Source organism: Photinus pyralis, unplaced genomic scaffold (genome assembly GCF_008802855.1).
Source record: "Photinus pyralis isolate 1611_PpyrPB1 unplaced genomic scaffold, Ppyr1.3 Ppyr1.4_LG6, whole genome shotgun sequence".
Taxonomy (NCBI): domain Eukaryota; kingdom Metazoa; phylum Arthropoda; class Insecta; order Coleoptera; family Lampyridae; genus Photinus; species Photinus pyralis.
Window position 1 is genome coordinate 39,163,704 of NW_022170663.1, and position 25,643 is coordinate 39,189,346.

At 34.7% G+C, this 25,643-nt stretch overlaps 2 protein-coding genes and 1 long non-coding RNA gene across 9 annotated transcripts in view; all 3 read right to left on the reverse strand.

Annotated features, from left to right (window-relative positions):
- Nucleotides 1-10,646: 10,646 nt before the first annotated feature.
- On the reverse strand, nucleotides 10,647-11,237 carry LOC116174036. Of its 3 annotated transcripts, none has more exons than XR_004146019.1 (2): nucleotides 11,075-11,237; nucleotides 10,647-10,984 (listed from the first exon to the last, which is right to left on the reverse strand). It is a non-coding gene; the product is annotated as an uncharacterized LOC116174036 (long non-coding RNA). The 3 variants fall into 3 exon arrangements; XR_004146017.1 differs by having other exon boundaries at nucleotides 10,647-10,992; XR_004146018.1 differs by having other exon boundaries at nucleotides 10,647-10,992; nucleotides 11,048-11,237.
- Nucleotides 11,238-13,160: 1,923 nt separating this feature from the next.
- LOC116173145 (uncharacterized aarF domain-containing protein kinase 5) overlaps nucleotides 13,161-25,643 on the reverse strand; it is a 34,181-nt gene continuing 21,698 nt past the window's right edge. For 3 of the 4 annotated variants that reach the window (XM_031490436.1, XM_031490438.1, XM_031490437.1), the window contains exons 3-10: nucleotides 20,253-20,452; nucleotides 19,842-20,202; nucleotides 19,510-19,800; nucleotides 14,880-15,045; nucleotides 14,665-14,832; nucleotides 14,041-14,218; nucleotides 13,800-13,964; nucleotides 13,161-13,747 (exon numbers count right to left, since the gene is read on the reverse strand). In XM_031490436.1, coding sequence (XP_031346296.1) covers nucleotides 13,648-13,747; nucleotides 13,800-13,964; nucleotides 14,041-14,218; nucleotides 14,665-14,832; nucleotides 14,880-15,045; nucleotides 19,510-19,800; nucleotides 19,842-20,202; nucleotides 20,253-20,449 — 1,626 coding nt within the window. In that variant the 5' untranslated portion in view covers nucleotides 20,450-20,452 and the 3' untranslated portion in view covers nucleotides 13,161-13,647. Of the gene's footprint in view, nucleotides 13,748-13,799; nucleotides 13,965-14,040; nucleotides 14,219-14,664; nucleotides 14,833-14,879; nucleotides 15,046-19,509; nucleotides 19,801-19,841; nucleotides 20,203-20,252; nucleotides 20,453-25,269; nucleotides 25,435-25,643 lie in introns of those variants that run through there. The other variant, XM_031490439.1, reaches the window with a different exon arrangement.
- Nucleotides 21,172-24,559, reverse strand: LOC116173146. 2 transcript variants are annotated; one of them, XM_031490441.1, is made up of 3 exons: nucleotides 23,439-24,559; nucleotides 22,993-23,387; nucleotides 21,172-21,908 (listed from the first exon to the last, which is right to left on the reverse strand). In XM_031490441.1, exons 2-3 carry the CDS (start codon nucleotides 23,317-23,319, stop codon nucleotides 21,228-21,230), a joined length of 1,008 nt encoding a protein of 335 aa, XP_031346301.1. In that variant the 5' UTR covers nucleotides 23,320-23,387; nucleotides 23,439-24,559; the 3' UTR covers nucleotides 21,172-21,227. The 2 variants fall into 2 exon arrangements, with proteins under 2 accessions (XP_031346301.1, XP_031346300.1); XM_031490440.1 differs by having other exon boundaries at nucleotides 22,993-24,559.

Genomic DNA, 25,643 nt, shown 5'->3' on the forward strand with positions numbered 1-25,643 from the left:
TTTGTAGTTCTTATTGAAAAACGCGTAATGTACAACACTCGATACAATATCTAAGATCCTACACTTGTAGCTCCTCAAAAAGTGTTTACTAAGCATCAAAGCGGAACTAAGTTTAAAAAAAATGGATAGTAGCAATGGGAAAAGGCAGTGACAAATTTGTAGAATGGTAAGTGAACCTTGTAAAATAGAAGTACCTGTAAACCACAACGAATTACAATAAAGCCAACAAAATGTTTCAGGTTCCTCAGAATTTATTAGTTCCAATTTAGTTTACTTATTATGAGAAAAATTACCAATATTCCACAGTATGATAATGTCCAAAATAACCCTTATTACATTGGGTGTTGATAGCTACCAAAAACACAAATTTATTGCCTTTAACCTTCTTACCGGTTGGCGTTTTATTTATAAGGTTATGAGCACCTCATAAATAGTTATTTTTCTGACGAGTTTTTTTGTTAAATTTTACATGAAATTGCCCTTTTTTTCATAGAACTTTTAAATGTGGTGTCACACTATGCGTTTTTACCGCTCCTGCTAAAACGCAAGAAGATATCCTGTCAAACCACATCCGCTTTAGCAGGAGCGGTAAAAACCATATATATAAGAAACGCATAGTGCATGTTATACGGATAACGCCATTAGTTACTGGTTTATTAACGTCTGACATGCGCAATTCAAACTGGAACAAACTTCTTCTATCTCATTTTTTTTCACTGAAAAATTATAGCTGTCTGGGTTGCACGAATTGGAAACACGGGTTGTACTGTTCTATATCAATAGAATGCGCTATCCAGTAAATATATAATCAAAGCCCACAACTTTGAATAATAAAACTGGTTTTTTAGGTAACTTGCCACTACAAATTGGCGAAACGGAAATGTTTTGCACCTTGGACCTGAGCACTTTCGTAGTAACACCTTATTTAAGCGAGAACGCCTTATCCCAATAATGCACCGAAACGAAAATTCGTGATTCAGATTAACACTAGACGCGCTAGTTGATGTTTTCTACAAATGGCCTGGTTTCGTGCTAACGGACAGACACCGCAAAATTATAAACTCGCTAGGAGCTTGTTAATCAACAGAAATAAGTCATAATAACAAACGACAGAATAAAAACAAACATCAAATGAGGTTTTGTTCTACGTGGCCACCGTTTTTTTCAATACATTAGTGAATTAGTCACATCCCTCTAATGAACGCAGTAGGTACCATTTAAAAAATCAACTTTTTACGGTTTGAAGTTGGTAAAATTGATCATTAGTTTTAAACACCCTGTAAAAGGGCGATCAAAATTTAAATCATTTTCATGTAGCAAGTCAGTATTGTTGATTTTGGAAAACTTTTTCTCAAAAGAAAAACAGTCAAAACGTCAAAAAATTTAAAAACCTTAAATAACTTGAAAACCTTTGATGCTGGGTATACCTATAGGGAAATGTGGTATCAATTAACGACGTAGATGTTCATGTAGATTTCGAATGCAATACAGAGTCTTTTATTTAAAATAAAATAAAAAAGAAAGTTGCTATCCATTTCTGGTAAAACCAGAAGTGAAATAATCATGGTAATATTTTCTTTCGATAGATCATGAAAAACTATGTCGGTATGCGAAATTTTTAATGGGAGCCTGAAAACTTTTAGGTAACGGTTTCCGTGAAACAGCTTGCATAAGTAAAGAAAGAGATTTATTTTAGGTGTTTGAAGTGCCGATCTACCATATCTAAGTGAATTCATTCATGAACATGTTTACCTACCTAATAATTATAAATTAGTAAAATTCATTACAACAAACGACAGGAAATGAAGGTGCAATTAAAAATGGAAACAAACATTGCTAATTTTGTCCATTAATTATCCTAGAACCAGGTAATTTGCAGAAGGTGTCTTTATAGGAAAATTCAGTAAAAGCCTTTTGAATAAAGAAAATGGTAAAAGCATTGAATGAGTAATTTTTTCAATGGTAAAAGAAATAGGAATTTGTGCATATTCATACAAATATTGTACAACTTTTCGATAAACTTTTTTAGCTAATTAGTCCTTAATCATTATACATGGTCTATGGTGGCGTTTACAAAAAGTGAAAAAGTTGCCTTGCGATTTCCTTAATAACTTTGTTTCGAGGTAAAAAAAAATGAACTTTTGTTAACGACCGATGGTTGCTAAAAGGTTTTAGCTTGTGAATGAAGTTAAATTTGGTAACAATAAATTATTATCAGTGTGTGATAAAAATGAAAGATGTATATTTTATATGGGAGTTTTTTAAGAACTTCTTTTCCGAAATAACGGCGAAAGTACAGAAATTAGCTGAATAATTTTTGTTTCATGCAAATGTTGGAACATTATAATATTTCCTTCTCTAAGATATATTTGAATGAAATGAATGTTGTTTCAACCAAAACTGTATACTCAGAAGGAAGTTATTGTGGAAACAAATTTCCACTTTTTCAATGTAAACGCCACCTTAAACAATAAATGAAGATAATATCATTGAGTAATTAAATAATCCTTCACTCAACGATAATATACAAAACTGGGAACACACCGTTGACCTCACTCAACGAGTATAGGTACATCATCTGTTATCTGTATTGTTGGTTGGTCTAACCAATTGCAATAACATTGAAATGCAAATTGACTACAGATTTGTTGGTGCAAACGGTCATAAATGCGTTTGTTTTGAATATTAATTTATAATCTGAAAGCCGGCCCATATAAGACATCTTTTATAGCGTTTTCGATTGGCAAAATTCGTGCTTCACGAGTGCAATTTTTACGTTCTATTGGTAATTTTAGGGCAATTTTCTGTGTTCCATTGGCAAATGTGATGCAACAATTACGCACTAAATGCAAATTTTGACGCACGAGATCGGAGAGCTCGTGGAGCAAATTTTCAAAATAAAAGTGCGACAATTTGAATTTGTTTCTTGCGTTAGAGAGTTTTTTGTTGTCATCTAGCGATAGCGAAGATGATAAACTAGCCATATAACATCTACTTTAGACTTTACAAAAAGTTGCATTTACTATTTAAAGTGAACGCCAAAAATTGGTTCTTTACAGGAATTTCAAATTTATATTCCTCATTGTTTATCATAAATAATAGTGAAATCGTTTCAGTCATTTTTTAGAATACAGATTTGTCGATTACCTAAATCATTGTATAAATACAAATCTAAAATTAGGTTATGGACAAATGATAACAAATATTTATGTTCCATTGAGAGCAATTTTCACATGCATTTCTTCAGTTTCTCGTGCAACACTCGTGCAGCACGAGTTTTGCCAATCGAAAACGCTATTAAATAGCGGACATTTTCAAGAGGGGTCTCTCACTGTCCGCAATTATCTCACAGTACATCCCAATGTTCCATATTTCTGTCAATAGGTACCTCTACCATTGAATTTATAACTATCATAAATTCAATGCTGATAGTTATAAATTCAATGCCTCTACCCTTAGAATACTCTGAGCCTCTACCTAATATCACACCAGAGTCCCGGGCTGGATTTGTTTGCGTGATCGACCCAGAGGATCGACGGTAACCTTTGTAAGGGCCCAGTTTATACAGTTGAGTGTTTACTGTGTTTGTTTTCCATTTTAGTCCAACACATCTTGAGGAAGGTGAGTCAATATTAATTTATTATGCATTTGCCAATTTTTACGCCCAATAATAAATGTGCAGGTTACAAATTTTCGAAAACTCCCAATACTTACAAATTTATTTTAAAAAATCCTCACAAACCTAAGAAAAAACTAAATTGTCGGATGGTTAACATAAACAGTAACATATTACTACAGAAACTAGTTTTGGATTGTCTTTTTTAATGTTCTAAAATAAGCAAAGGAAAAAAGAATTGTTCAGAAAAAATGGAAAATTGTGCATGAGTCTTTGTCCCATATATGACATAATTATGATATACCTTTACCTATCTGACTAATTTTTTATTTTAGTAATGGCGAACTTCCCCACGGATCACGAGATCGATCAAGTACTTGACCAAATTTTAATCACAGTCAAACTACCTGTGACATATTTGCCTACCAACATAAAGAAAGTACTTTTGATTCAAGGCTTAACAACGTTAGATGTACTTTCAACAATAACTAATTCAGATATTTGTGAAATTGAAACATTTTTCAAGGAGAAGTTGCACCAAGTCCTGTGTAATGACACTATTAAAAGAGAATATTATGTATTGTTTTATGCAGAACCTGAACTTTTCGAACTAGGTATAGGAAATAAAAGGAAAATTCTTAAGGTGGCATCACTATGTAAAAAAACTTGTAATAGAGGAATATAATAAAGGTGGTACATTATGTGATGTATGCAAAAAAAAAGTAACGAACCAGTGAAATTTAAAAAAAAATGAAAATCTGATTTTATCTACTTTAAGACCAAAAGTTTCCATAGAATAAGAAGACTGATGTATGTCGAATATTTTAGGATTGTCAGTTCAATGCCAAGCAATTTATGTATAAAATGGTAAACATCAATACATTAAAAGAATGTTAAAGTGTTTGAAGTTTTATTTTTTTTAACAGAATATGTAATGTGCTGTACGGTGTGGTCTAATTTCGATGGGATTAAATGCGTAACTTTCTTATTAGCGCAGATAAACGAAAAAGGTTTAAATACTTGTGACCTCTTTTTTCATGCTTATTCCATTACCGTTGCCAGAAATAAGCCGCCGTCTTTTGTTTTTTCACTAGAGAGAAAAACTGAAAAGTGGCAGATTCCTTCAATTTGCTGTAACTCCTTTATTATTTTTGAAGCTAGAACAAAATAGGTTGAGGCACTTTTTAACGTAGAAATCAATGCCGTCAGTCGTTTATTTCTAGTCCTTTTAGTAGCTGAGTTGTAATGAAAAGTTAATTTTTTAAATGGAATCGTTACACAGTTTAGAGGTTACAACGGTTTTGAAAGATTTATTGTTTTACAAGCTTTCCCAAAATGTATAATATATCATACTTATTTTCAATAATAAGTTTTCTACAATAAATATTGCTTATTAATACATCTTGTGTGAAAGTAAATAACAAAACTATAATTTTCATTTAAAAAATCAACTTTTAGTTGCAGCGCAGTTACTAAAAGGTATAGAAACAAACGACTGACGGCATTGATTTCTACTTTAAAAAGTGTCTGAATAATGCTAAAGCCATTTTGTTCTAGCTTCAAAAATAACGGAGGTACAGCAAATTGAAGGAATCGGCGATTTTTGGGTTTTTCGCTCTAGGGAAAAAACAAAAGACGGCAGCTTATATCTGGCAACGGTAATGGAATAAGCATGAAAAAAGAGGCCAGAGTACCTAAACCGTTTTCGTTTATCTGCGCTAATAAGAAAGTTACCCATTTAATCCCATCGAAATTAGACCACACTGTATATTGCTTGTTTGTCTTCCACTGTCAAATAGTACTAGTAAAGCAATGAATAATATTCATCAGTAGACTTAGACCATATAGTCCAGGCTAAATAGCTCTAAAATAATTTATTTTCAAAAAAATTAGTTACTGGGCGAAATCGGGTTTTTCAAGCAGGTGAAATGAATAGAAATTGGGAAAAAATAATTAAAACAGCTGAATTTTTCCGCGGGTGAAATCCCGGGGGTTGAAAGGGGTGGAAAGTGGTGTTTTGCAAATTGTGGCAAAACTATTAATTATAGAGATTAAAAAAATGAGCAACTTTTTGTATCGGCACTATTTTCACATAACCTCCAATTTTCCTAAAAAAAACCGGGACAACTTTTTTTTCGTTTTTTATTCTTATTTTTGCGAAAAAAATGTCGTAAGGGTTTGAAATTTGGAGGAAACATAGCTTGTTTTATGATAAAAAAGAAGATAATTTTTTAGAACTGTAAAGATGAACCGTTTCCAAGATCTCACGATTTCTGAAAAAAACCACCTCTTTTTCAAGGGGATGAAAAATCTATTTTTTTTTCATGGTACAGAGGTGCGCGGAGTAGTAACATTTTCGTAACGACTTACATTTTAATAATCAAAAATAAAAAATATTCCAATAGAAAAATTTTAAGAAAAGCGGCAAAAACGGGGGGAACAGTTTTAAAATATACCGTTTTGAAAGTAGGTAAACAGGTCTTTTGACAAATAAATTAACGTATTGGATCCGCGCTAATAAAAAGTTTTTGAAATCTGTCTTCTCTCTCCTCTTTAATGTTGCTAAAATATTCTTTTTTGTTTCCTAGTGCCCAACTGCCTTAATTAAAACATCTTTATTATTTCTTTTTTCTGCATTTTTACCGCAATAAAAGCAATTTGAAGTAAAATACGAATTCTTTTGCTTCCTGAACAATTTGTTTTTGTCTTCTTCCTGCCTGTTTTACAGCTGATGAGATTAAGCTGAGCCTATATATTGATCGTTAATTTACAGAAATTATGAATAAAATCCTCATAGTTTATTCCAGGTTTTACCTCTCAAATTATCATTTGCTTTGGCCGGTAAAACTAACGTTCTTATTGCAGATTTTGCAAGTTTATCAACAGGCCCAACGCATTTGCATCCGCATAAAACAGGCAGGAATAAGAAGTCAGTGAACAAAAAGAAATTGTTCAGAAATCAGGAAGCAAGATAATCCGATTTTATTTCGAATTGCTTTATTGCGGTAAAAATGCAGAAAAAAGAAATAATAAAGATGTTTTAACTAAAACAGTTGACCATAAGATAACAAAAGAGAATATTTAAGCGAACATTAAAGAGAAGCAAGAAGACAGATTTCGAAAAAATCTTTATTAACATCCAACATGTTGATTTATATCATGTCACTGTATATCTTAAAACTGTTTTTCCAGTTTTTGGCGATTTTCTCGAATTTTTTGTTATAGGAATGTTTTTTTACTTTTGTTTATTAAAATATAAGCATTCCCGGAGCCGAGCGTATTTGTCATCAAACCCAAAAAATGATAATAAAATTTAAAAAATCTTATGTCGAAAATTTTGCTACCCCGCGCACGTCTGTACGATGAAAAAAATAGATTTTTCATCCCCTTGAAAAAAGGTGGTTTTTTCAGAAATCGTGAGATCTTGGAAACGGTTCAATTTTATGGGCCCAAAAATTATCTTCTTTTTTATCATAAAACAAGCTATGTTTTCTCCAAATTTCAAACCCCTACTACATTTTTTCGCAAAAATAGGAATAAAAATCGAAAAAAACAGTTTTTCCGAATTTTCTAGGAAAATTGGAGGTTATGTGAAAATAGTGCAGATACAAAAGTTGCTCAATTTTTTAATCTCTATAACTTTTACATTTAACATTTTCGTCTAAAATTAATAGTTTTGCCACAATTTGCAAAACACCACTTTCCACCCCTTTCAGCCCCCGGGATTTCACCGGCGGAAAAATTCAGCTGTTTTAAATATTTTTTCCCAATTTCTATTCATTTCACCTGCCTGAAAAACCCGGTTTCGCCCGGTAACTAATTTTTTTTGTAAAAAATATTATATATAACCTGTACAAAAATAATATAGTAGGTACATGGACTGCTATTAGCCCTATGCTTTCAATACAAAATGGGTGGTCACGGATAGAGGGGTCCACAAATAAGAACAAGTTTGCTTTTTTTGCCATATCTATTTATAGGCGATTAATTAATTGACGTTTTTTAATTTACAGATTGACAGCCTCAAATTGTGTCTGATCGGACAATTTCGGGCAGACTTGTTTACTCTGAAACGCACATACCCAGGCGATGTCCTTGACCATATTTTAGTTACAATTAGCAGTCCATGTACTATATGGTCTAAGAGACTGACTACATTTGATACTTTGAAATCGAGTTTGAAATGCAAGGTTACACAGTTACCTACTCACCGAGTCACCAATCTGGAAGTGGTGAGTGTGAGCTCCACAAGTGCATTCCACTGCATACTGATATGGCAGATGGTTTTTGACTGAAAAGTAATGTGAAACCTAGAAGTTAGTACTATTAAATAGCCATATATGTTCAACAGTAAGTTTTATAATGTACAAAATCTACATAGATAGATTACTTAAAACTAATTCAGCTCGTTCAAAACTCTGGTTTTTGATAACCAAGCAGTATATTATAATCAGCAGGCAGCCTAAAATATTCCTCCAGCATGATAACTTTGCACTTCTTATCAATCACAAATTTGTGGTCCCTCCACGGTAGTAGCGGGCTACTGCTTTCCACCTTCCGCACCTCATTTAATTTACAAAACACAGCTCTTCGTGATGTAGGCAACAGTCCGTAAAATATGAATACGTACTGTCCCTTCTCCGCAAAATTGTAAATACGAATTGGCATCGTGTTAACTAGTATATGTAAAACTACGCAGATAACCAACAGTCCAGAAAGTAAAACATACAAATGCTCTTCTTGCGGTTTGCGCTGCTCGTTTCCCCATTCAATCACCTTGGTCGTTGTAGCCGGTGCAAATAAATTTATATACAAAGCTCCCGCACATAAACAAAGTACTATTCCAAATGTACAAATACGAGTGAGTAGTAAGTATTTACTCATGCCATTTTTGTAAATGACATCGAAATAGGAAGGAATCTTGTCCCGTATTTTTACTTCTGCGTCCGAAGGCCGCTTGAAGAACTTTAAGAAATATGTTCTGGTTGTGACATTTTTTGGTTTAAAAACTGGAACCCTCTTCAATACAGAAAGCGGACGGTAACAGGGTACAAAGAAAACTTTTTGCATATTATATACAAACTTTATATTAGGACATAATCGCGAGAATAAAAATGCCGACATTATTTTTGTTAGATTTTTTGGTTATTTCTAAAAATAACCAAACATAATTTGTATAAGTAGTTCCCAATTATATGAGTAGTTCCAATGTACTCGTGAGAATGTTTCTTGTTGTCTACAGGATGCAACAAAATTAGGTAATAGGTATGTCAAAAAAATTTGGCGAAGAGACCAAAGCAAGTATTTTTTCCAGTTAAACTGAGGGTCTAAAATGTGACGTTTGTTACGTTAGTTAGAGGATTTTTGGACGCTTACGCGCAATTGCCGGGAATGGTGCATTTCCTATTAAATTCATTGACATCCAGTTCATAAAATACCGTGACAATTCAAGGTTTCCCGATTATCGCGTCTTGTCGCCAACCCCTAATTATATGACTGAGGCATTGGCGGCAAGCAGTCAATATTAATTTAGGTATCTATCAACCCAATAGGTAAAAGATTGATTATTATTATTTACACCACGAAACTTTTATTGTACCACAATTTGAATTAAACTCAAACACAATAACACAAAAAACAAACAACTCAATAACGACCCAACAGTTTTTCTGATGTAGTGTTATATCATTAAATTTGTTCCTTTCAATGTGATCTCAGGAGATTTGAAGATAAACGCCTAGTGTACCCCCAAAAATTGTTGCTCAAAGTTAAATTTATTATTTGTCGCAAGTAGCACATTAAAAAAACTTAAACATTTTTATGTGTAATAAAGAATTTATTTGAAGAGATGTTTATTTTGTGTCCTATAATCACGAGTCGTACATCCGAGCAGATCCTTAGAAACTTTTATGTGTTAAAAGATGTTGTTTGATGTTGCGTTTATGATTTGTCTCATAATCACAATCGGCACATTTAAAATCCTTCAAAACTTTATGTGTTAAAAGATGTGGTCGGAGGTTGCGTTTATGTTTTGTTTTATACTCGCAATGAAGACATTTAAAATCCTTAAAAACTTTATGGGTTATAAGATGTTGTTTGAAGAGCTGTTTATCATTTGTCCCATAATTACATTCGGCACATTTAAAATCCTTAGAAACTTTATGATTTAAAATATGTTGTTTGATGTAGCGTTTATGATTTGTCCCATAATCACAATAGTCACATTTAAAATCTTTCAAAACTTTATGTGTTAAAAGATGTTGTTTGAAGTTGCTTTTATTATTTGTCCCATAGTCACAATTACCACATTTAAACTCCTTGGAAACTTTATGTGCTAAAAGATGTTGTTTGAAGTTGAACTTATTATTTGTCTTATAATCACAATTACAACATTTCAAATCCTTTGAAGTTTTATGTTGTAAAACGTGTCTGTTAAAGTTATATTTATTGTTTGTTTTATAATCACAATCATCACATTTAAAATCTTTACAAATTTTATGTTTTAAAATATGTCGTTTGAAGTTACGTTTACTATTTGTTCCATAATCACAATCAGCACATTTAAAATCCGTTGAAACTTTATGTTTTGAAAGATGTCGAATGAAGTGTTGTTTATTATTTGTCTCATAATGACAATTAGCACATTTAAAATCCTTCAAAGCTTTATGTGTTAAAAGATGTTGTTTAAAGTTGCTTTTATTATTTGTTCCATACTCACAATTACCACATTTCAAATCCTTCGAAACTTTATGTTGTGAAAGGTGTCGGTTAAAATTAAATTTATTGTTTGTCTCATAATAACAATCACCACACTTAAAATGTTTCGAAACTTTATGTTTTAAAAGGTGTCGGTTAAAGATATATTTATTATTTGTCCCATAATCACAATCAGCACATGTAAAATCCTTAGAGACTGTTTGACACAGAGTTAAAAGGTTACATTGAAAGTCAGAGTGTTGCTGCACTTCTTCTTTATAAATTTTAGAACACTGTACATTAATAGTAATTTCATCTTTTATATCGTCTTTTATTATACCAAAAGCATCGTTGCCCACCCAAATATTTCCCTGAAGAGAGGAATGGATTCCTTCTTCCTGTTTTGGTTCGATTTTAACAAATTGTGTCCCACCATCTCCGTCCATATCTAAGAATAATAACTTTATCAAAAAGTATGTTACACTCTATTTTATTTTTGTAGGTCTAAAATCTGTTTAGGTACAGCATTAATAGTAACATAAGTATTTACCTACAGGCATTGAATATGTTATGCATACTTGTTTTGTTAGCTTGGGCCATTGACGTGGTATTTTTTTAACGTCCTTGGTTTGAGCATGGCTAATTTACAGAGGTGCCAAGTGCTACAGGTACCTACAATACTAATGTGTATTATTTTAAACAAATGTTATTCCAGATTGTTAATACTGTACGTACTGTGACTGTGAAGTGATATTACCTTACCTTCATCTCTGCCCTTCGCCCCTTTCGCTCCTTATGGTAATGTAATATATATACAGTGTGTCCAATATAAGAAGGAAAAGCAAGTAAGTCAAATGATATTTTAAAAATTTGTAAATTCCGATCAGTTCCGAAAAAAAAACGAAATTAATCATATTCGGTTTTATTTTTTGCCGGCCCTGTTTGAAAAGATATCAAAAAACAAATAACACTTCCTCATAGGAACTTTTTAAGCTGTACAATTGGCGTCTTTCAGAAACCATCAACCACGATGGATTAATAACATTCAATCAAATCAATAACATTCTTTATCACCTATACATCATTTAATTTTAAAGGAACCATATCAATGAATTATTTGATATTTTGTCAACGACTACGTACTACAGTAAAATGTTAAAAATTATTTATTATGTAGCTCAGAAAAATGGCTTGTTACTAAATTTTTAACATTTTTGGTTTAGTAGGCGTTGACAAAATGTCAAAATAATTTGTTCTTCTAAATGACAAATTATACCATACATAATTGTATTCGTAATAAAAAATCCTACTCAATACATTATGTACTTTTTTCCGGTCCATATAAAAATATGAAGTTGATGATGGTTTCTCAAAGACGAAACGTCGCAGCGAAAATCTTGTAAAATGGTGAGCTTAAACAGTTACTTTCGGTTTTTTTAAATATCTTCGGAACTGATCGGAATTTCCACATTTTTAAAACATCGTTTTCCTAATCCTTATTACTCAACGGTTTTATTAAGCCCTAAAATGCACAACACTTTCTAATTTAACCAACTGTGTACTTCTTATGGTTTCCGATGTGTCCATGATGTTCATTCTTATCTTGAACACTCTGTATTTTGTAATCTTTTCTCCATGTTTTAAAGAAGCGCAATCTCGGATCAAAAAGCTCCAAACCTTGAACTTAAAAAAATTTTCGGAGAAGGACCTTCCGGTCCTTACATTTTTGTTGGGGGGTATTTAATACCTCCACGCGCAGGTGGGGGGGGGGGCGCAAACTTGAAGTGCCGCCAAGGGCGCGGTCATATCTAGTTACGGCCCTGGCCCCACCTTGAACAAACATTTTGAAACAGAGGGATAACGGATAACCGCATATGATACGTAATTATTAGGTCTTAAATCATTATAGATATATCCACAAAACACTGTTTTGTTTGTGGCAAGGTCCGTGGTTTGTGGCGGATGTAGCGTTTCATTATTTTTCTTTGATTATGTAGGTAGTACATCTACATATATAATCAAAGTTAGTTTCATTAGAAGCATATGTGCCAACGTATCTAACAAAGACAGAGATATAGTTTGCACCATAAGTAAAACACCGCACATGCGCAATAGCATTTTAACACGAAACTACCAAGAATTTAATATGTGTCCAGTGTGTGTAACATTCAACGAATCTTGGAGGATTCACATACAAGGTCACCAACGATTTAAAAGTGTGCCCAGTGTGATGTCGTCATCAACCATAAAGCCTTAAAGCACCTCCAATCATCTAACATTTGTAAAAACATGAACCCGCTCGCCCAGCATTTAAAATGTGTCCGGCGTGATTTGAACGAAATGCGGTGTTCTGTGGTTGGACGTATCACAGCTAATTTATTCCCCTTTTTATAGTGCGTTTCATAAAGGAACACTTTGATTTACAGAGACCAAGGTTGTGGAGTAAGCGCGTGGTTGCTATGAATTCAAGATCAAGTGCGCCATCGGAAAGAGTTGCTGTCAAGTCACCTTTCGAATTTTTGTATACATGGGAAATCATATTTAATTTGAACCCTTCCAAAGGAGACTTGACGTCATTTTAAGCCTTCATTTACCGTTTGAGTTTAAAGTTTTAAAACCATAGTAACCAATCCAGAAGGGCAAGCCTAGCGTACCGATCTAAAATCTACCTTGGAAAATTGATAAAAACAATGAATGGAAAACCTCGTAACAATTTAGACATTCATTGGGTCGAATATAATACGAAATTGGATAAGTTAGCTTCAGCTATAAACCTATAATACAAAGTTATCATAACTTTGTGAATTGACATTTTATTATGAAACGGTAGGAGTTAAAAGAAACACAATTAAATTTACAAGACATTTACTGCGTTTCCACCATTGTTTCATTCTTTCTCACCACGTAGATCCATTTGGAAATGGCATATTAACCAATTAGCTGTGGCCTGTGACTGGCACAGATACCATCCCTACACCTGCGCATGCGCGCGATTCTGTCCAAAAGCGTTACAGCACTTTCCGAATATGTGTACAAAGTTTGGTTCAACCTTTAGCCGGAAATGAAAGTACAGACAGACGACCGACATCCTCAAGATTTGTGCGATTCAGAATCCTGGTGCTTCAATACGTGTATTTCTGTGAAAAAAGTGAGGGGTCCTACAAAGCCTAAGTAAAAACATATTTTTTTTTGAATATTTTAAGAATTCTCCATTACTAATTAATTATGTCACATTGATTGTTTACAGTAAAACTTTAACTAACATCTAAAGTACTACCATTGTTTACATACTTGTACTACCTATATTTACAAATACATATAACAAAATTATTTATTTAAAACATCTTTTCTATAGCGCTTGTATCTGCTGCCCTTCCTAGTGCACGCAAGATTCTTAGGAACATTGCATAAATCCATCGATCTATTTTATTCTTCCTGAAATAATCTCTGAATTATGATTACCTACACCTCTCATTTCAGATCTCACAATAATTTAATTTCAAAATACACCATTGTTGGAATGTTGTAAATTTTTGAAAGGACACTATGCGAACTTGCAAATGCACGCCTAGTTGCACATCGAGCAAGTATCTCGTATCGGTCAATTGGATTTCCATGTTCCTGAGCAATACTTCGTATAGTATTAAGGTTTCTGAAAGTAAAAAAATAACGCATAAGTCTCATGAAGTGGAGTAGGTATACTGTTATTGGAGTAAAGCAAAGGTTACCTAAGCACCAAAAGAAGAGAAGGTGGTATATGCTTCAATACTGACATCACCATATCAAATCGTTTTGCAGCGAATTCTTTCATGTAACTAACGTCCTCTTCGGTTACTCTTGTTGTTAATTTAAAATTTGTCCGCTTTAGTGGCGTTTGCGTGAGTATTTCAGCAAACATTACATAATCTGCAATTATAGATTACTCTTACAACAAGATCAGTTGTCCTAATATTTGCACAAAACCACCTTACAACATTACCTAGGTTTATGGTATCCTATTTTGTAAAAAAATTAAATTTTGGGACTCAAATAGTAGGGGAGCCCAATAAGGGACTTTGGGATTTACTCGAGCGCGTCAGATTAAAGTAAGGTGGGTTGACTACGTGTTGAAAAGTGTGCATTTCAATAATCTGACGATCATAATCGTTTCTTTACATTACTAAAAACCTTTAGTAGATACGCCCCCCACAACTGGAGGGATGTAAATCATATGTATAACTTTTTTTCTTTCTGCTCTAATCTACAAAGTTTCAATAGGTCCCTACGACGCTCGAGTAAATACCCACTTAAACGAAACGAAACATTTGGTACCGTCCCCCCTGCAACTTTTTTGACATGCCCCACGTTCTCACCATCAACGCCTAATTCTTTAGAATACTTCCTCATTTGATCATGATCTTGTAACACAATAGCTTTCCACATACAACTTAACGACGTTCGATCCCTTTCACTAATCGTCTCGTACAATCCATGATCCAAAAGCACAAGCTGAGCGTCTTTACCATTCTTACGAATAATCACTGCGACAGTTACATGTTACAAACGCGAAACTATGTGCGTTTTATACCGTTCCCAGAATGTGGATCAGCGTGAACAAAACCAGTTTGGAAAATCTGCTCACCGAACGCTTCAAATAATTTTTTATTAATGTCCGCCAAATCAAAACCGTTACTGATCAATTTTTTAACTTCGGAGATTTTGTAACCTTCGATGTATTCTGCAACAAGAACCCTCTATAACAAATTTGTAGATATGTCTTTACCATCCATACAGTAGTTAAGGGCCAGTTCGCCCCTAGGGTTTTCGTGACGAACTACGATGTTATGGGTCACGCCTAATTTGTATTTAGGATATGCTAAGCTCTCGATTATTTTTTGGTTAATTTAATATGTGACATATTGTTGTAGTAATGTAGACGGAGGATTATAAAAGGGTTATGTTTTGGTATCATGGTATAGATAATTAAAAAATGAATATATTTTCATTGTAATATTTACTGCAATTGGTATTTTTAGTTGCAGAAAATCCACTTAAGAGCTGTAATCGCCAAAAAATCTTAAGAAAAAAGACCCCTTATACGAATATTGTACGAATAAAAGTAAAAATACGATTACCCAAACTCGATAATCGAGAGGAAAGACTATATGTGATATTATCGTGAATGCGTGCAGCGCTCTTATCTTAATACAACTCAGTTGTAATAAAGTCAGCATTTCTCGTCGAAAGTCGCTGCACAAGATTTACATTTTCACCAAAAAAGAGGTAACATCAGTCCCTCCGACCGCTTTACGAAGAGAAGATTTGACATCGTCCGCACCAAATCAGCAACAGAAAGTACTTTCAGTGAGAGAAAAAAGCAGAAAGTTTAATCCTCGGAAGACCTTCGACTAATAGCGAGTCGCGCCTGTTTTATATACAGAGCGCAGTTTACGAAAAGCTCGCAACGTATTTACATTGGTCATCGGGCAATTGGCCATCTATGTGCAAGTGTACTGAATTGTAAAAAATGTACTGGAACCAGATTACTGTTTCCCAATTCGCGCAGTCAATTACGAGGATATTCATTGATAGACATTACTATGGATTGGATTACATTTGCTTGTTTCTAAATATTTGCGGGAACAGAATAATTTCCTCTTATATTGCGTTTGTAATTTCGCCGCATCGGCAGTCAGCCGCGTTATAAATATTTTGTTGTCATTTAGCGAAATTTGTTTTCAAAGTTTCAGTTATCTATTTCAGCTGCCTCAATGCTCATTCCTTAACGTGTGTTCTGTAAATCATAAATGGACATCGAGCGTATGTAATTATTGTTGGACAGATAGAGAATTCAAAATAAACGTGTGAGAAATGAAAAAACTAAAAAATTTAAAGCAAGCGAAAAATTAAAAATAGAAAAAAATAAAATGATAAACCTTAATAATCCGAAGAATTGTATGCATCTAGCAGTTATGAGTCAGCTCGATCTGGGTGGTACAAATAGTACTCCTACGTTGTACTATACTATGTATATTGCGTTCTTTTTATGTGAAAAGACATGAGGCACAATCGGGAAGGGATTGGAATAAAACTTAGTTTTGTACGTAAGAAAATATTGTATTAGGTACGCACGAAAATGGGCAGGAAAACAACCTTTATTGGACAGGAAAACAACCTTTATTGGACAATAAAAAACCTGGCATGTACACACACGAACACCCTCCCACAAATACAAGACATAAAACAATTATAGAGACTATAGAGTCAAATACAGTTAAAGATATTAATAAAAGGAGTACATGCGGCATAATAAATATACAAATGGTAAACAAATTAATCAGTTTAATATAAAAACACAACTAAGGTTCAATTTAGCCAAAACAAAACAACCCGTTGAAAGGTTCCACTGTATATACAACTTGCGACGATACATATAGCGTTTTCGATTGGCAAAATTCGTGCTGCACGAGTGCAATTTTTACGTTCTATTGGTAATTTTAGGGCAATTTTCTGTGTTCCATTGGCAAATGTGATGCAGCAATTACGCATTCAGTGCAAATTTTGACGCACGAGGTCGGAGAGCTCGTGGAGCAAATTTTCAAAATAAAAGTGCGACAATTTGAATTTGTTTCTTGCGTTGGAGAGTTTTTTGTTGTCATCTAGCGATAGCGAAGATGATGAACTAGCCATATAACTTCTACTTTACGAAAAGTTGCATTTACTATTTAAACTGAACGCCAAAAATTGGTTCTTTACAGGAATTTCAAATTTATATTCCTCATTGTTTATCATAAATAATAGTGAAATCGTTTCAGGCATTTTTTAGAATACAGATTTGTCGATTACCTAAATCATTGTATAAATACAAATCTAAAATGAGGTTATGGACAAATGATAACAAATATTTATGTTCCATTGAGAGCAATTTTCACATGCATTTCTTCAGTTTCTCGTGCAACACTCGTGCAGTACGAGTTTTGCCAATCGAAAACGCTAATACATTGTTGAGAGTTGGCAACCATGCAATTTCTAGGTGGGAAAAAGCTGCCTGCGCCACCTAAAAAGCATGAACAGGGGTTACGTTTGGGTTTGGCATCTTGTCTTGAATGGCGGTCGTGAACGCGACGCTTCATAAATGTTTGTTGTTATTTTGTGTTATTTAATGTAGGCATTTCTTTATATCGTATTTGTCTTTTGTATACCGCATTTTATATTTTTTGTGTGTTTCAATCTGTTTTTGAAATTTACTTGGTTTAACCGCAATGTAGAATCATATGTAATACCGTTATGCTATTGTTTGTAATTGTTTACGTTTTTAGTGTATTGCTTGCTCAATTTATGTTTATTGATGTTGGTTACTTGGTCTTGTCCCTGAAGTAATATTCATATAAGTTTGGATCATTTTATTTTAATATGTGGAAATTACCGGTTCGTTTGTTGTATGTACTGACTTGTTGTTTGTAACTAACATTTTCTCTGCGAATGAAGCAGTCACGGTGGTGGTAAAAACTGTAATCAAAATTGAGCTACAACACCTAATTCCGTGATTGTCTTCGACCCCGAACGAGTGGCGACGCTACCTATCTTGCGGGGGCGAGATTATACTAATCAAAACAGTTTAGACTCTATATGTGCGTAAATGAGTTACGATTCGTAATTTCCACATATCTTGTTTTTAGTTAAATTTGTATTTCCCCCTTTCTTAGAATCTTAGTACCTGCTTATCTGACCCATAATTCCCAAAACTTGTTTTTAACCTAGATGTTATCTCTTGAAATTTACCTGCTACTTTTTGTATTGTTATAATTTTATGTTACGCATTCACATCATTACAAAACAATTAATTTTACTACACAATTTAATATTAATTTGACGGCTGGTTTTTTTTATTGGTAAGTTCTTTTTGTCCCAGTCTATTTCTATTTTTATTCGGTGTACTACCATTTTCAAAGTTTATTTTTGCAATGTAATTTATTTTGGATTTAAATTTCCAAGCTTTTACAATCATAATAATTACGATCATTATTAAACAAACTTTTCACAATTTCAGTGTTTTATTTAACGTTCCTTCCCTACTGTGCTTCAGGTCAAAGCGTTGTCTACAACTAACGCAAGGGCCCTGCCTATGTTTTATCACGTGCCACTTTTCAAATTTAAGCGGGATTTTGTTTAGTTTTGGAGGGAATAGTCATTCGGGTGGCAATTTTTAAACGTTGCCGGGTTGACTTTATTTCCGTGTTCTTGTACTGTGAAGTTAGCGTAGAACCTGGGGGTTAAGTACACTACACCGTGAAATGATAAATTGCATATACATAAAAAATAATATCAAATGGCATCGCTCTACCCCAGCATCAGCTTCCATTAATTTAACACGAAAAACTACAGATGAAAACGCAAGCAGTATTCATGTTAAAGTCAATTATCACAAGTAGAACCACATACTAAACAGAAGAAAAGTGAATTAGAGGGCACCCCTTCTGTAATTGCTAAGACACAAGGGCTGCAGTCCACACAAGATGAGAGAGCAACATGTATGAGGTACTCACTCCACGGAGTAAAAGGTAAGTCGAACCGTACAGGGCAACACTACACCAATAATACACTTCCACACGAATAAATGCTTAATAAAACATCCTGTACATGATTCAGTAATGGTACCTACATATAAAACAAAGCTTGGAGCACGCTATGCTTTTGAATAAACAAATAACATGCAATGTAAATAATAACACATTGCGACACGAAATTTCAGATTTACGGTTACTACCAGAAAGAATAAAATGATTATTAACTTCTTTGCGAAAATCCCTGTTTTTCGGCAGTTGCACAGAACGCGCAGGATTGGTGTATACAGAACGTTTTGTATTTTATTCCATGGCGCGCTATTCCTTCTGATGTAAAGTGTGTTGCCTAACCGTAGAGGTATATCCACAGTTTCAAAAATTATATAGGGAGGTGATGAAAAATAAAGTGCTAACTCCCTAGAAATTACCAAGGCCATTTCATATAATAATAAGTTTCATATTAAGGCCGTTCCATGTTCTGGGATGCATTGCATGTTCTATATGGTACATTGAACACCTAGAGACTACCACCAAAGAGTAAGGGTACTCTTTGCTACCCCACCCAAACCTATAGACATAATCCTACTGTAGAACGTGTTGCGTTAAAAAAATGGGAGGAGCAAGCTGGCCTTTAACTACTACCAATAGACTTACCGAACTGCACAGGTCCCAGTAAACTTTTGGAACGTGGACGTACCTTAAGTGACTTAGATCTCTGGCGCACTTTTCCGAATTGCGGCCCTCATTTATAAAATCTAATTCTTGCCGTAAAGAGTCTTTTAAATCGTCAACCACCCACTTAAAATTAAAATCGGAATGTAAAAGTCCAATAATGTTCATTATAAACTCGATGGTAGCAATATCGCCGTCGAAACGTTTTTGCAAGTCGATGTATTGCACTTTTACGGCCACTTTCTTATTATCCTTAGTCGTGGCTTTGAAAACCTACAATTGATTGGTACACCATTCATATTGATAGAGCAAACCTGAGCTAAACTGGCAGCTGCGATAGGCTCGTGATCAAACTCCCTGAACATATCGTCAGGTGTTTTCTTGAAGTCTTCCAAAAACAAAACGCGCACCTCGTCGGGTTTGCGCTTTAGACATTTGTCTTGCAACTGCTTTAACGTCTCTGTATACTGAGGGGGTAAAATATGGTTCATGCAGACTAATCCTTGGCCAAGTTTGATGTAACTTCCGCCGTTAATTAGGCAGCCGTTTAGCAAACGGTCTGCGGCTCTTTGATGTATTCGTCCCATCATTACGTTATAGTTGGGCATCGCTTCATTTAGGCCTAGTTGTGAAAATGTGTAATCAAACGAGATGATCAAACCTATTTTCATCGAGCTAAAAATCATTGGGATAAACTAAAGGTTTAGGTATTAACGCTAAATTACCGTAAGAATCTCAAAAGGCCGCTGACGACTGGTATTTGATCCCTTGCAGTTGGAGCTTCTGTGGAGGATATCGCTAGGGCTCCTCCACCGGCTGCGCATAATGTGGACAACTTGTAAAGCTTTGAGGATCGTCTGACAGTGGAGTTGGCGAGTCCTCGCCATATATTGTTAGTTGGCTGACTATGCAAGAACTTCATAATCTGAAAAATAAGTCATCATTTTGTAAGTAAAGTGCGATTTACATTATATCACTTTTGATGTACATCCAAAGTGAATCACTCAGAGTGAAATCATCCAGGATGATCATCCTCGTTTACATATTTTCATCCAGTTTGCTGGTTTCACAGTGTCAGTGAAAAGTGAAAGGCTAGTGTAGGGGCGATGTCTCGTGCTCGTTCAAGAAGGAATCAAAAAAAATTACGCAGAGGCATTGCGTTAATTTCACATGGACTGCTACATGAAGTTAACGCAATGTTATCGACACGTAAACGTGCTCAAAGACGTTGGTGGGTGAAGCCATGGGTTTCAAGGAGAACAAAGCTTCGTCAACCCTGTTAAGAGAATGGGCAGAGGAAAATCCTGAGGTGTATAGAAATCACTTAAGAATGACCGAGGAGCAATTCGCATATCTTCTAGACAAAGTAACTCCGTTTATAAGCAAAAAAGATACTTGGTTCCGAGAAGCTTTAAGCCCTAAAATAAAACTACAAATGACACTACGATATCTAGCGACTGGAGATAATATAGGTACCTTAAGTGCACTGTACAGAATTCCAAGAAGCACATTTTCACGGTTTTTGCCTGAGGTATGCAAGGCTATATACAACGCTTTGGCAGATTTTATAATGGAAATTTAACATCTTGTAGTTTAATTAATTCATAGGTTAACAGAATAAAAAGTTTATAGTATAAAAAGTTTCAAATAGTTAAGTTATTTTGAAAATATTTTTTATTTCTATAAAATAACGTAATTTATTATAAAGGCATTAATTCATCACCAACTATTAATCCCGCTGAAGAAAGGGCATCGGACAAAACATCACTGGTATATTGAGTGCTTTCATAATCGTCATCTTTTTCGGTAGATTGGTAGTAATGGTTTTGTGACTGCCGTGAATGTGTGCTGCTTTGCCCTGATGACATCGCAGAGTACCGGCCTGAAGTTGGTATGGACTGTTGATAATCAGCAGGTGACATGGATGAGTGAGACTGAGGGTTTGATGTGAGTTGGAAGGGTCGTTCTTGCGTCATCACTTTCTGTAGATGTTCTTGACAGATAAGAGCCCTATTTAAAGGCATTTTTTTCAACTGTATAGCAAGGCTCTCACAAAACACGTCGAATTCGTTCAGATCCTCCTTATTTTCTTCCGATAGTGTCTTCAATTGTTTTATTGCGTCCTGAACCCCCGAAATAGTAGTATTGAGGGAACGTTTACGCCCCTTTGTGTTTTTTGGAGTATTCGTAATTACCGCCGAAGACGTTGCAATCGTATTTGGAGATGTTGCCTCAGTGTCTTGAATGTGTGCTGTTTGCTCAGTTTGCTGTTCAGTGTCCTGAATGTGTGCCGTTTGCCCAGTTTGCTGTTCACGTTCTTCCAAATGTTGGCTATCATCGGTTGCTTTTCCAGAAATGCCCTTTCTCGTCGATTCTAACTCCTGAAACAAAGTACATGAAATTACATGAAATCAGTCATTCCAGAAAGCAATTGAAAGTTGATACAGATACAAAGCTCTAAAAATAGAATAATGTACACTGTCTAATAATTATTGCTTGATACAGGTCCCTAACACAGTTGAAAGCTGGGAAAATGTGATGCGAGACTACGAAACTTTGTGGAATTTCCCAAATGTGTGTGGGGCTATGGACGGTAAGCACGTTACCATCAGGTGTCCTCCAAACACTGGTTCACAGTATTTTAATTACAAGAAAGACTTCAGTACGATACTATTCGCAATTGTTGATGCCAATTATAATTTCATATACATCGATGTGGGAACCAATGGAAGAGTAAATGACGCTGCAGTATTTGCGAAATCAACTTTTAATGAGGCCTTGCAAAATAATTCACTGAATATACCGGAACAAGGAATTTTCGTCGCTGACGATGCCTTCCCATTGAGAACCAATATTTTAAAACCCTATTCCAGATGTGGTCCGCTAACGGAAAAACAAAAAATATTCAATTACAGACTTTCAAGAGCTCGTCGCGTTGTGGAAAACACATTCGGCATACTTGTGTCGAAATTTAGAATCTTTGAGAAACCTATTCCACTATCCATACAAACAACGGAACAAGTGGTAAAGACTACATGCGCTCTTCACAACTGGTTGCGAAAGACTTCAACTCCCATATACCCATACATCCCGAGAGATATGCTGGATGTTGAAAACTGGGAAGAAGGAAGGGTTCAACCAGGTACCGCTACCCAACATCCACATAGTGGTCTTGAGGAAATATCCCACGGTGCATTAAATAACTACTGCAGGGCAGCAAGAGACGTACGAAATTATTATGCTGAACGTTTTGTTACAACAGACATTGTACCATGGCAATTGAAAATGATTTAGTAATCAACAAATTTAAAAAAAATAAATAAATATCTTGTTTTTGGCTTTGAAATTGATATTTCATTTGGTTTGTGAATTATTATTAGCAAAAATTAATCATACATCATTTTGTGAAAAAGAAATAATTACGTAAGTATATGTATGTACCTATTTCTATTTGAGAGTACTCACCTTCAAGTTTGATGAACTTTCTTTTGGAGTGCATATGCTGCGGAGAAACACGTCTGCAAGTTTAAACCAGAATAGTCTGGGCTCATAAACGTCATCAGCACTAGCTCCACTTCTTTCTGAATTTTTTATCTTGCAAAGTTCTGCCCCATAACGTGTTCTAATAGTTTTTATTTTTGCCTTGATGTCGGGTACAGTTAATCCAGGCAAATTTAAATCGGCCAGCATTGATAAGTACGCTTTTTCCCGTACGTTTGATTTGCTGTAATCACTGCATTTATTATTCCACAAGCACTCATACCGCTGATAACTTTCTAGGAATAGTTCCATGTGTTTATCTTGCCACCTGAATGAGATTGCCACGACAATAGGTATGCACAAAACTCGGCACAAAACTCCTACAATAATTTAAATCAAATAAAACTACCTACTTAAAACTACGCGAATACCAAAACCCAAAACAATCAACTAGTGTTTGTGAAGTGAACGTGCGTCGGCAGTTTACATTTGTCACTGGGCATTCACTCTCGATGAATCATCGCTTCGATGAACGACTCTTTCATCAAAAGTTGGTCGTCTTTCATCTTTAGTGTACACTTTGGATGAAATCACAATGAAAGGCAATTTATACTTGTCACTTTGGATGATTCCTCCAAGATGATCATCAAAAGTGACAAATGTAATTGGGCCTTAAGTGAATGCAAGGAAAGCCATTGGAAAATTGAATTGAATCAGTCAAATGGAAAAGTATGAAATACACATAATAAACAATAAGGCTTTTTCAATGCCAGATCAGAGGTTTCCACGGTCATCTGATGGCTTTTTACTGGTGTTGTCGATGCTCCAGAATATTAATAATAATAATATGCATTTATTGGCAAATGGAGTTCACAACTAACAAAATTAATACATCCATTACAAAATTATTCTCGAATAATTGCGACCATATTGCTTTTATCATGTACAGTAGATAATGTATCGGCGTGACTCGCAGAGAACACGAACAACTTTCACATAAAAAAGTTATGAACGCTTTTAAGCAGTTTTTAGAACCATATAATTCTTGTTTTCACAGTAACACTTTCATAAATGTTTAACATTTATGAAATTGTTACTGTCTAAATGAACAGGAGGAGGAAAAACAAGCTGAAGAAAATACTGTAGCGAATTTTCTAGAAATCACGATAGACATCAAACCGCCATAAAAGATTAATCATCGGCAATAAGAAACTAAAGCCAACATTACACGAAATCCGACAGTTGCGGCACGTTGCGTTGACGTAGATAGGTATATGGCAAACAAACGCATCATACATTCCAGCGGTAGTTTGTAATATGGTGATCAGCGCGTGAGTAAATGAGGTAGGTATTGCCTTGAGGTAAAAAATAACTCCCCCCCCTACTTTTTTCACGGAAATACACGTTTTGAAACACCCGCAATCCGAATCAAACGAAATCTCGATGATGTCGGTCCGTCTGTAGTCTCATGTCCGGCTAAACGGATGAATAGATTGGAAGCAAATTTGGCACACATATTTTTAGACATAAAAGAAAAGCTTTTGGACAGAACGTGCGGGTGGTATATCTGTGCTAGCCACAACAATTTTTATTTTTCATTTGCCTATTATATGTCAATTATATCTGTCATATGTGATATATGAAGCAGTCTATTACGCCCAAGGGCATAATGAGAGGGCATAATGGATTGTCATCTCATTATGCCCTCAAACGGCCTGTCAAATTGATTGACGGAGTTATATTATATCATAAAAAAGAGGCAACTTGATTCGTATTGAGCACTTTAATGTTGGGCAAACAATAATCATGACATTTGTATATTGGAAATGCATTCTTTGGAATGATGAAAAATAAAATGTTGTATGCACCTCAGCCATTACTCAATATTTAACCCTCGGGCCGGAGGCCCTCGGGCTCTGTCGCCCTCGGCATAAATATCGCCTTAATGCCCTTGATGCATAAATAACTATTTTTACTTACAATGGGCAAAAGTAATCAATATTGTAGTGTTTACGGATGTAAAAGTAATACACTTGCAAAAATTTCATTCGCAATCAATATAATTGCACTTTAAAGAGCAAGTATAGTAAAACGTCACAGTACTTTCAAAAGTTTTAAATCTGACCAGTGTATAATAATTATGCAACCACAAAAATAAGGATAATTTAAAATTACCATTGTCCAACGCATAACATGGCCAAAATTGTGAACAGTGCAATTAAAAAAAAAAAAAGTGATATAACGACATTCTTTGATACTTACCTACACTTAAGCTGCTATCAGTGTAATTACGCTGCAATTAATAGTGTTCGCTTAAAGGGTCACCTATTAACAGCATTAACACACAACCTTCTAAAAAATTTCATTTGTGATCAGTGTAATTATAAAGCACAACTTAAAATGGCATATTTTAAAGCATGCCTCATTCAAGAATTTAGGTGCAGTCTGTGCGACAATGCAACAAATAGTAAGAAATAATCGACGTAAGGGAATGTCGGTGAGTTGTTGTAAAGTTGAACGAGTGCGCTAAACATTGAATGATAAATTGCTATCTTTATTTTTAATTGGACTATTAAGTTAAATGCGGGTTCGAGCGGCGATTCGCACGCTTATATCGCTGTAGAAATATATCCCGC